We start from the raw sequence: 11,276 nt of genomic DNA on the forward strand, positions 1-11,276 counted from the left end.
AGATGGGCTCCAACCTGATCTTCCCTTGTGATGAGAGGTGCCACCATATCAGCCTTTGAGACGCTATTGCTTCCAAAACATTTCCTGTTCAAAACTCAGTCCTCCTCCTGTTTGATTCTCCTTTGCAAAAGACGTGATTCAAGGTGATGATTGGAACTGTGGGGCTTTCTCTCCCCATAGTGTTAGTTCTCCATTTTGATTGGCCCACTGGAGGCATTATGAAAGTAGGGAAGTCAATGCGGACTTTTCCTATGTTCCTTCTCCAAGTATCTTGTTGCTCGGATCGGTATCATAAAGTGTTCAGAGAGAGGATTGTGATCCATGGCAGGTGGGAATTTTCTTCTCCTGCTCCGCCTGTCCCCCAAGATGTGACTGCATTCCTGGCCAATGAAGTGTCGTGTCATCAGCTGGCCTGTTTTGATGTCCTTTTGATATTTGGACCAGCAGCGACAAACATAAAAGCCCTCATCCCCCAACTGTCCTACACATTTGATATCATACCCTACAGTACTTTGCTCATTAGCATTTGGGTCGCTCTCTCGCAGCGTGAAAACAACTGCCCATTGCCATTAGAGCTGTCCCAATGCCATGGATTTAGGAAAGGCAGGTCCTGCTTGACTAATTTGACCACTTTCTCTGAGAATGTGACGCACTTAGTGGATGAGGCAAAGGCTGTGGGTGTTGTTTAGCTGGACTTTAGTAGAGCCTTTGACACCATTTCCCAGAGCATTCCCCTGTAGAAACGGGCTGCTGCTGGCGTGGATGGATGTACTGTTCCCTGGCTGGCTGGCCAGGCCCAAAGAGCTGTGGTGAGTGGAGTTACGTCCAGTTGGTGGCCAGTCACAAGTGGTGTTCTGCAGGGCTCAGTATTGGGCCCAGTTCTGTTTAATGACTTTATCAGTGATCAGGGTGGGGGGATTGAATGTACCCTCAGTAAGTTTGCAGATGCCACCAAGCTGGGCATGAGTGTTGATGGGTTGAGGGTTGGAAGGCTCTGCAGAGGGATCTGGACAGGCTGGATGGGATGAGGCCAATTGTATGAGGTTCAACAAGGCCAGTAGCATCGGGGCTTGTATCAGAAAGAGTGTGGCCGGCAGGACTAGGGAAGAGATCATTCCTTTGTACTGATCACTGGTGAGGCCCCACCTTGAATACTGTGTACAGTTTTGGGCCCGTCACTACAGGAAATACATTGACATGTGTGAGTGTGTCCAAAGAAGAGCAGCGCAGCTGGTGAAGGGTTTAGTCCTCTCTGCGAGGAGTTGTTGTGGGAACTGGGGTTGTTTGTTCTGGAGAAAATGAGGCTGAGGGGAGACCTCCACAACCACCTGAAAGGAAGTTGTAACGAGAAGGGTGTGGGTCTCTTTTCCCAAGTAATAAGTGAAAGAATGAGGAGAAAATCCTCAAGTTTCTTCAGGGAAGGTCTCAATATGAGAAAAAATTTCTTAATTGAAAACGGTTGTCAAGCATTGGAAGAGGCTTCCCAGGGAACTGGTTGACTCACCATCCCTGGAGGTATTTAACAGATGTAGTGCTTAGGTGGGGCATGGTACAGTGGTGGACTTGGCAGTGTTAGGTTAATGGTTGGATCGGATGCTCTCAAAGGTCTTTACCAACATAAATGTTTCTCTGATTTTATGATAATCTCTGGAAATCGTATTGCTCCCAGGTGTGTGAGATTTCCATCTAAGGTTACTGAAGCATTGCCAAAGAGGAAGGGTGAGCTGCGGAGAGTCTGTTGGACACCGTCCATGCAATACCAGCTGTATGTATTTCCATGGGGCCATCATTGATGAAAGGGGCACAAAAGCTGGACTGAAGGAAAAAGGTGGCATGTTCATGGAGGTGAATGTGTCAGTGGCCGTGAGTGGGGCCTGGGCATCTCCTGATGTGAAGAGTGACCTGGAGCAGTGGGAAGAGTTCCCTGAGGGAAGTGGAAACGTTTGGGAAGAGAATAGGCCATGTCATAAACCAAGATTGAGAGATGATGTGCTTGTGTTGAGGATGAGTGTCAGACTGTGGAATGGAGGATGCCTGGAGGAAAGCATGAGGCAGGATGGGCACAGAGTGTTCTTTTGCAAGATTGTTTCCCAGGCTCTGATGTGCAGAGTTGGAGGCCTTCTGGATCTTGAGAGAGTTACATGGTATTGAAATGGCCACAATGTCCTTTGAGGTTATGAAGATCTGCCACCAGAAACAGTCCCTTGTGCTGCTACGTGGTTGCCGTAGGGAATGTGCTGGTAAGAGGAGATGAGATGCAGAGTGCTGGACGTTGTCTGATGAACCATTTCCCGCTGGTGTTGAGAAGAGTGTGGTGGGAGGCAGCGCTTCAGCCCTCTGTCCTTGTGCACTGGTGGGCATCCATAGTAGCTTCCACATGCGTTGATGTTGCCACGATGGTTCCTTGCTCCTCCTCGGGCAGGATTTGTAAGCGGATGGAGGAGGAGGTGGGTGTAATCTGTGTGTGCTTGATTTCCCCTCCTTCTGCACTTGCACAGTCGGCCTCGGCACAGATGGTGTGTCCCCTTGTCATGCTTAACTCAAGTATGTGCACGTTTGTGCCAAATCCTTCACAGCAGCCCCGCTCTGGTTTTCTGTGGTACAAATTCTCCCACCCAGTTGACATCGTGGCTGTGCTTGTGCTTCAGCGTTTGGTGTGGTTCTCCCGAGGAATGAAATCCGTGTGGACTGGGATCAGAGCTGTGTCATGGTTTGAGCCCAGAGGGAAACTGAGCGCCAGGCAGCTGTTCACTCAGCCCTTCCCCCTTCAGATATGGGAAGGAGGAAATAAAGTATAAGTCTCAGGAACTGAGATAAGGACAGAGAGGGCTGACTCACCCATTATGGTTACTGGCAAAAGGCAGACTCGTTGGGGGAAGAAAAACCATCACTTGAATTCAAACACTAACAGTGACAACACCTCACAGAGAGAGTGGGACAGTGAAAAGCATTAACACATCTTGAAAAACACCTTCCCCACACCTCCCTTCTTCTTGGGCTCAGTTTTGTTCCCAACCACTTTACCTCCTCCCCTCCAGTGGTACAGGGGGCAAGGAATATGGGGGGGCGGGGGGGGGTGTTACAGCCAGTATGGCGCTTCCCCTTTCTCACATTCCCCTGCTCGTGTGTGGTGTCTCTGTCACGGCAGACAGTTTTCCACAACCTTTCTCCGACATGAGTTGGTACAAGGAAATGGTCTCTTACTTTACAAGTCATTCCTTCATAGCAACTTGTAATGATTTCTGAATATTGCTCAGTAATCCTGCTTGCCCTGACTGTTCTGGGGAAGCTTACCAAGGGCTACTGTGTTCATCAAAACAAAGCGGTTTTCTGTGGAAACTTACCAAGAATTCCTGTGTTCAGCAAAAATATGCTTCTTGACCTTGGCAAGCAGATGTGCTCTAACTAGTTTAGTCTTGGTAATGACTAGATAGCCATGTATGGATGGTAGAGATGGATGCACTGGTACTTTCAGATAAGATGGAATGAGTAAACTGCCTGAAAACACACTTGTTCAAGAAATTGGCTACGAGAATCTACGCATGCTCCGAGGAAAAGTACAGTGTGAGGAGGACTGGAGCCTTCCTCCAACAGAGCCCGGAGACGCCCCCCAGGAGGCAATGGGCAGGCACAGAGAGAACAAAACCTGCTGACACCAGCCTCTAGAGCTAACCCAGCCTCAGTCATGAATATGCATGTTTGTGTTATGTCATCCCATGAGTATGTATATCCACACTGGATCAGTTTATGGTAAAATGTGCTGAGCGTGTGCAAGCTTTGTGGAGAAATCCCCTTGCACCCCAGCACCAGAGTAAACATACCTGCTGTATAACTCTGAGTTGTTGAGTCTGTTTCTGCAAATCAGAGTCCTTCCCAGGCTGCAGATATACCTCTGCCCCACCGTGGACCTCGACGGGTATCAGGGGGGTGGCCCTGCATCTCATCTCAGGTTACAGGGGGGCTGTCTCTGCAGTGATGCACCTCCCCTAATCCTCCTTTCTTCCTCTGACCTTGATGTTCGCATAAGTGTCCTTCTCACAACACTTCCTCACATCTCCAAGCTTCATCACATGTTCCCTTTCTTTAATATGGTATCAGAGAGGCACAGCCACCATCACTAATTGTCTCAGCCTGGGCCAGAGGTGGGTCCAACTTGGAGCCAGGGGAGCTTTGAGAAACTTCTCCCAGGGACTGCTGTTACACCCTCCCCTGCTACCAAAAATGCTGCCACACCCAGAAACCCAGCACAGGCTGTCCCAACTCTCGTCACAGAATATTTAAGATCTCTGCTGTGCAGCTCTGTGGTGTTCCCATCTGAGATCGCTGGAGAGGCACAAGGCATTTGTGGTGGAGCTCAAGCAGCTGGGAAGGGCCTGCCAGTCACTGCGTGGCTTTGCATCCCTCCATGTGATCTTTGTGCCAATCGTGAGGGAAGGTGAGGACGTGCAAAGTCCTGGGTCATGCTCCATGTGGGCTTTGGTGCTGGGGCTCGGTGTTGTGGTGGAGAAATGTCTGGGTACTGTGGCCGTGATCCTCCGAGTGGCACGGAGTAGGGCTTGTGGCAATCAGAGGGAGGGTGACTTTGAGTGGGGAAGAGTCTTTCCTGAGGAAATGGAGATGCTGTGTAGAACATGGAGTGTGTCACTGGGGAAGAACTGGAGGATGTGTGCTTGGCTGTGGAGATGCCATTTCCCAGGGCTTGGGATAGAGCATTGCAGTAGAAAGCCTTGGGAAGTCGCCCGGCGCACAGTGCTGCTTGCCCGGGATCCTCTCAGGACCTCCAGCAGCGCTGCATGTCCTCGTGCCCTGGTGTTCTCCGCGCTGTTCCTGTCAGACGAGCAGACATCTGCCATACTCCGCTTGGAGCCCTCACTTTGGATGGGGAACGGTGTTGGTCAAACTGGGGATTTTCCAAATTTCAATCACATTTGGCCAGTCTTCTCCGAGCCTCTCCTTGGTTACCTCTCTGCTCTTAGTCCTGCTAGGGAGAGGAACAAGCGCTGTCTGTATGCAAGAAGTTGGCAAACCTTGTGTTTCAATAGAGCAGAATGGGATCCTTTACTTGTCTTCTCTCCTCCTATGAAAAACTTCCATCCATTTTTCTTCACTTCCCTCACACTGTTAAAGTGGATGAAATGCAGACTGCAGAATTTTGGCAGCTGTTGGATGGCAGAATTTTGGGCAGTTGGCCATCAGTGTGGGGAATGGCTTTTCACGTCTTCTGAGCTGAGGTTGACGTTGAGAGAACGTCCTTAGCTTTCAGGTGTCCCTCCTGCTTCCCCTTTGACAGAAGTGCGTGAGGGGCACTGGGCATTGTCCAGTTTTTTGCAGATCATGAATCATTTTCTGCTCTCCATATTCCCCAGAAGCACTGATAATGTTAAGGGAAAATATACTTGAAGTCCAGTACGCCTTCCCTGAAAATGTTTCATTTCTGAAGAAGCACCCAGGGATGCTACATGTAAGTCGCTCACAACTGCAGTGGATGTATCTGAGAGAAGGATGTGCTTTAGTTGAACTCTAATGTGCAGCTCTGTGCTTTTTCCATCTGAGATTGCTGAAAACTCAAAAAGCATTTGGTGGGGAATTTTACGCAGCTGGACAGAGCCTAATGAACGGTGTGTGGCTTTGTATCCCTCCTTATGTTCTCTGTGCAACTAGGGGGAATGTGAGGGTGTGCAAAGGCCTGGGTCAGCTATAGGGTGACGTTTACAGCTGGGCCTGTTGTTGGGGCTGAGCACTGTCTGAGTATTTTGGCAGTGATCGTGCGAGGGGCTCCAAGTAGGGCCTGGGCAGGTGTCACAGGGACGGTGACAGAGTGCGGTAGAGTCTTGCCTGAGGGAAATGTTCTAACCCTGCTGAGTAGAACAGAGTCTGTATCACTGGGGAAGGGCTGGGGAATGTCTGCTTATGCTGTGGACATGCCATTTCCCACGGCGCAGGATAGAGGATGCCAGGAGGAAACCTTGAGAAAAGCCCCGGTGCGTCCTCCCAGGACGTCTAGAATTTCCATGTATCCTCACACCCTGTTGTTGTCTGTGGTATTACTGCTTTTGCAGATGACTGCCGTATGCATTTTTAATGCCTTGTTTTTGACGGGGAATGTTATTGGTCAAAGAGAAGCTCTTTGAAATTTCTATCACTCTGGCAGCCTTCTCTGAACGCCTCCTCAGCCATCTCTCTGGCCGTAGTCTTGCTAGGGAGGGGGAGAAGACGTCTCTGTGTTCCAGATGTTGGCAGACCTGGCGTTTCAGTACAGTGGAAGGGGTTCCTTTGCTTTTATTCTCTGTTCTTAGTGAGAACCCGACCAGTTTGTTTTTTCTTCTCTCACACTGGCGATGTGTTGGAAGAGATGCAGAGGATGGAATTCTGGCAGCTGTCAGGTTGCAGATGTTTGGGCAGTTTTCCATCAGTGTGTGGAATGGCTTTTCGAGTCTCCTGAGCTGAGGTTGACGTTGAGAGAACGTCCTTAGGTTTCAAGTGTCCCTCCTTCGTCCCTTGTGATAGCAGAGCATGAGGGAGCAGTGCACACTGTCCAGGGTTTCCAAATCTTTTACAGAAGATGAGTCATTTTTTTGTGTCCAGCATCCCCAGAAATTGATGATAAATTTAAGGAAGAATGTCCCTTAACACCAATTTCTCTTCTGATGAAAATATTTCATTTCCAAAGAAGCACCCAGTGATGCTCCAGGTAAGTGGCTCACACCTACAGTGGATGTGTTTGAGAGACAGCTGTGCTTTTGTTCCTGCTCGGCTGCGGCATTTTCCTGTTGGATCGAGCGAAGGCTGCCTGGGTTGTAATGCCTGTCGGGTTGGAGCAGCAAAGCACCACTGCCTGCTCTCGTTCCTCTGCTGCTGCTTCCAGGCACGGTGGGAGCAGGCGGCAGCCGGGACAGGTGGAGGAGGGACCTTAATGCGTTTCTGGGCGTGGATGTGTTGGGCATCCAGAAGATGTTCCCACTGAAGAAGCCGCGGTGTTTCCTGGGTGGCGTTTGTTTGGCTGTGTGATGCGTGGCTCATGCTAATGCTGAGAGGTATTCCGTGGGACCAACGCCCCTGGGAACGGGGGTTCTTGCCGTGTTGTCCCGGCAGAGCCTGCCTGCCTGCAAGGGGAAGCAAGAGCTGGACGTTCCTTGCGCAGGTGGGAAATGAGTCAGGCAGAACAGTTCTTCCCCAAGGTACATGAGGAGTGCTGGGGAGCTGTGGCTGCCCCGTGCTTTGTGAGCCTTCCTGGAGGGTTGTCGTGCTGGGCTGAGATGGGTTTGAGTTCCCGACGGAGAGACTGCCCTGGGCTGTTGGGACTGTTTGGATCCTGTTTTACTGGATGTTGAAGTACCTGGGGCTTGGGCTTGTGTTTCAGAGGGTGTTGGTTTGCGTTCTGATGTCGCGGAGCTGTTCTTTGCCGTGGGATTGCCTTGGTGTGTTTTCTGCCGGGTCCCGGAGAGGGCTGGAGGCTGAGGAGTGTGGCCTTCATCGTGAGGGGAGGGGAAGCTGCAGGTGCATGGACAGTAGGAAGATGCTGGGGAAGAGGAAGGAGAGATCTTGCGAAAGGGCGTGTACCTCCTTCATGGCGAGCATGGTGCAGCTATTTTTAAACACATTTTGCTGAAGAAGAAATGAAGAGACAAGAATGGAAGCAGAAGAGAAGGGCAGAAAAAGAAATGTTATAGCAGGGCAAAAAGAAAAAGAGAGAGAACGGAAGACAGGAAAGAAGAACGAAAAAAAGGAGGAGCAATATAAGGAAGGAAAGGAAGGATTCCTTGCAAGCAAGAAGAGATGACTGAGGAAGATTCCCAGCGTGCACTGATGTTATCTCGAGATGGAGAATGGAGTTGAGGAACTCGGCATCCTCGGTACTGCGGGGCACTCGGCAAGGCTTGATGAAGGGTGGTGAGGAAGAGGATGAAGAGCTCTTTCCGCGGGACATGTCCATGGTTTATTGCGAGCATGGCGTAGGTATTTGGGGAAAATGTTGGTAAAGAAGAAGCACAGAAGAGACCAGGATGGAAAGAGAAGAGGAGGGTAGGCGAAACTGTGACAGGGGAAAGAAGGAAAGGGAAGGGAAAGAGAGAAAAAGGGCGAGAAAAAGAGAATGTGAGAAGGAAATGGAGGAGAAAAGGAAAACCAAAGGAAGGACTGACACTGCGCAAGTAAAAATCAAGCCAGGAAGGAAGGAAGGGAGGACGGACAACGACACAGAGGATGAGAATGGAAGCGCAAAGGAGATGACCGGCACGTACCGACCTGCGGCGGAGCAGCACACGGTGTCGCTGCAGGCTCAGAAACGGCGGCTCGGTCAGGGCGGCTCCGCCCCGGTGCGGCGGAGAGCCCGGCTGTGAGCGCGGGGGGGCGGCGCGGGGCGGGCAGGAGAGCCGGGGCGTGCGGGCGGCGGCGGGGAGCCGTGCGGGGCCCGGGCGGGTGCCGGCGGCGGCGATGGGCGTGTGCGGGGGGCCCGCGGTGCGGGTGCTGGTGCTGGCGGCGGCCTGGGCGCTGGGCGGCGGGCAGGTGCGCTACTCGGTGCCGGAGGAAGCCAAGGCCGGGACGGTGGTGGGCCGGCTGGCGCAGGACCTGGGCCTGGAGGCGGGCGAGGCGGAGGCGCGGCGGCTGCGGCTGGTGGCGCAGGGCCGGCGGGCGAGCGTGGAGGTGAGCGGGGCGAGCGGGGCGCTGGTGGTGAGCTCGCGGCTGGACCGGGAGGAGCTGTGCGGGAAGAGCGCGCCGTGCGCCCTGCGCCTGGAGGTGCTGGTGGAGCGGCCGCTGCGCGTCTTCCACGTGGAGCTGGAGGTCACCGACATCAACGACAACGCCCCGCTCTTCCCCGCCGCCCGCAGAAACCTCAGCATCGCGGAATTCACCACGCTGCCGGGATCGCGGTTCCCGCTGGAGGGCGCGTCGGATGCGGATATCGGCGCCAACGCGCAGCTCTCCTACAGCCTCAGCCCCAGCGAGCAGTTTAGAATAGAGGAAGAAAACACTAAGTCGCGCAGTAAATCCCTTTTTCTGGTGCTCGCGAAACCACTTGACCGGGAGTCGGTGCCCGTGCACCGTCTGGTGTTGACGGCGAGTGACGGGGGCCGGCCGTCGCTGACGGGCACGATGGAGCTGGTGGTGTCGGTGCTGGACGCCAACGACAACGCGCCCCAGTTCAACCAGTCGGTGTATAACGTGTTGTTGCCCGAAGACGCCTTTGAGGGGACACTGGTGACGTGGGTTAACGCCACGGACATGGACGTTGGAAGTAATAGAGAAGTCATTTATGAAATAGAAACTTTTGTTCCTCCTTCGGCCTCAGACGTATTCAGCATCGATGGGAAAAACGGGGAGATCCGTCTGACGGGCGCGCTGGATTTTGAGACAGTGAATTTCTACGACTTACACGTTAAGGCGACAGACAAGGGGACGCCGCCGCTGTCGGGTCACTGCAAGGTGGTGGTGGAGGTGCTGGACGTGAACGACAACGCGCCCGAGGTGTGGGTGACGTCGCTGTCGGTGCCGGTGCCGGAGGACGCGGCGGTGGGGACGGTGGTGGCGCTGCTGAGCGTGTCGGACCGGGACTCGGGGGCGAACGGGCGGGTGCGCTGCGCGGTGTGGCCGGCGGCGCCGTTCGGGCTGGTGGCGACGTTCGCGGGCTCGTACTCGCTGGTGCTGCGGGAGGCGCTGGACCGGGAGCGGGTGTCGGAGTACGAGGTGGAGGTGCGTGCGGAGGACGGCGGGGCGCCGCCGCTGCGCGCCAGCCGCGGGGTGCGGGTGCCGGTGTCGGACGTGAACGACAACGCGCCGGCGTTCGCGCAGGCCGTGTACACGGTGCTGGCGCGGGAGAACAACGCGGCGGGCGCGGAGCTGGCGCGGCTGTGGGCGCGGGACCCGGACGAGGCGGGCAACGGGCGCGTGAGCTACTCGGTGTGGGAGGGCGGCGGCGGGGGCGCGGCCCCGGGCGGCGGGTGGCGGGCGGCGTCGAGCTACGTGTCGGTGGACGCGGAGAGCGGGCGGCTGCGGGCGCTGCAGCCCCTGGACTACGAGGAGGTGCAGGTGCTGCAGTTCGAGGTGCGGGCGGTGGACGCGGGGGAGCCGCCGCTGTGCGGCAACGCCACGGTGCAGCTCTTCGTGGTGGACGAGAACGACAACGCGCCGGCGCTGCTGCCGGCAGCCGGCGGCGGGCCGGGGCCCGGGGCCGCGGGCTCGGCGGCGTCGGGGCCGGGCTCGGGGGCGTGGTGGGCGTGGGCGGCGTGGGGGGCGCCGGCGGGGCAGGTGGTGGCGAAGATCCGCGCGGTGGACGCGGACTCGGGCTACAACGCGTGGCTGCGCTACGAGCTGTGGGAGCCGCGGGGGAAGGGCCCGTTCCGCGTGGGGCTGTACAGCGGCGAGGTGAGCACGGCGCGGGCGCTGGAGGAGGCGGACGGCCCGCGGCAGAGGCTGGTGATCGTGGTGCGGGACCACGGGGAGCCGGCGCGCTCGGCCACGGCCACGCTGAGCGTGTCGCTGGTGGAGGGCGCCGAGGCGGCGCTGGCGGCCGCGGGCTCGTCCTCGGCGGCGTCGGGGCCGGGGCTGCGGGCGGCGGAGGGCGGCCCGGCGGCGGCGGCGACGACGAACGTGTGGCTGGTGGTGGCTATCTGCGCGGTGTCGAGCCTGTTCCTGCTGGCGGTGGTGCTGTACGGGGCGTCGCGGTGGGCGCCGCGGGCGGCCGTGCTGTCGGGGCCCGGGCCGGCGACGCTGGTGTGCGCCAGCGAAGTGGGGAGCTGGTCGTACTCGCAGCGGCAGAGCCGGAGCCTGTGCGTGGCGGACGGCGCGGGCAAGAGCGACCTGATGGTTTTCAGCCCCAACGTGCCGCCGCCGCCCGGCCCCGCGGCGAAGGAGACGCAGCCGCAGCCGCCCGCTCTGCTGGACACGGTCAGTGGCCCTCCCCTCCCTCCGTCTCTTCCTCCGTCCCTCTGTCCCTCCGTGCCTCCCTCTCTCGCCTGCCGGCCCTTCCCGCGACGCCCCTTGCCCGCTGCCGCCCTTCTGGCGCGTCCCGTGGGCAGGCGCTGGTGGGAGCCGGGCTGAGCCCGCGGGGCCTGCGGGCGGTGGGTGCGTGGCGGGGGCTGAAGGGTGGTGGTGGCACCTTGGCATCTGCCCTCGCGTCCTCCCCGGAGCCCCTGGGCTCTTGCTGGGGCTGCGGGGGGAAGTGAAGGTGTTGCCGCCCCCAGCAGCAGCTGTTCCCGCCCTCCGCTGGGCTTTGCTGTTGCGGGGGGCAGTTGCTGTCCCGGTCAGTAAAGTCACTGCCGCTTGCGGGGAGAGGTGCC

The 11,276-nt window shown here is 56.5% G+C and overlaps 1 protein-coding gene across 1 annotated transcript; it reads left to right on the forward strand.

Annotated features, from left to right (window-relative positions):
- Positions 1-8,377: 8,377 nt before the first annotated feature.
- LOC141965179 (protocadherin alpha-6-like) lies at positions 8,378-11,276 on the forward strand. The gene has a single exon (XM_074916367.1). The coding sequence runs from the start codon at positions 8,434-8,436 to the stop codon at positions 11,035-11,037; it is 2,604 nt and encodes an 867-aa protein (XP_074772468.1). The 5' UTR covers positions 8,378-8,433; the 3' UTR covers positions 11,038-11,276.

This window comes from Athene noctua, chromosome 12 (genome assembly GCF_965140245.1).
Source record: "Athene noctua chromosome 12, bAthNoc1.hap1.1, whole genome shotgun sequence".
NCBI lineage: Eukaryota > Metazoa > Chordata > Aves > Strigiformes > Strigidae > Athene > Athene noctua.

Bases quoted from the DNA above. Each gene is read 5' to 3' on its own strand.
- LOC141965179 (XM_074916367.1), top strand. From the start codon at position 8,434: ATGGGCGTGTGCGGGGGGCCCGCGGTGCGGGTGCTGGTGCTGGCGGCG.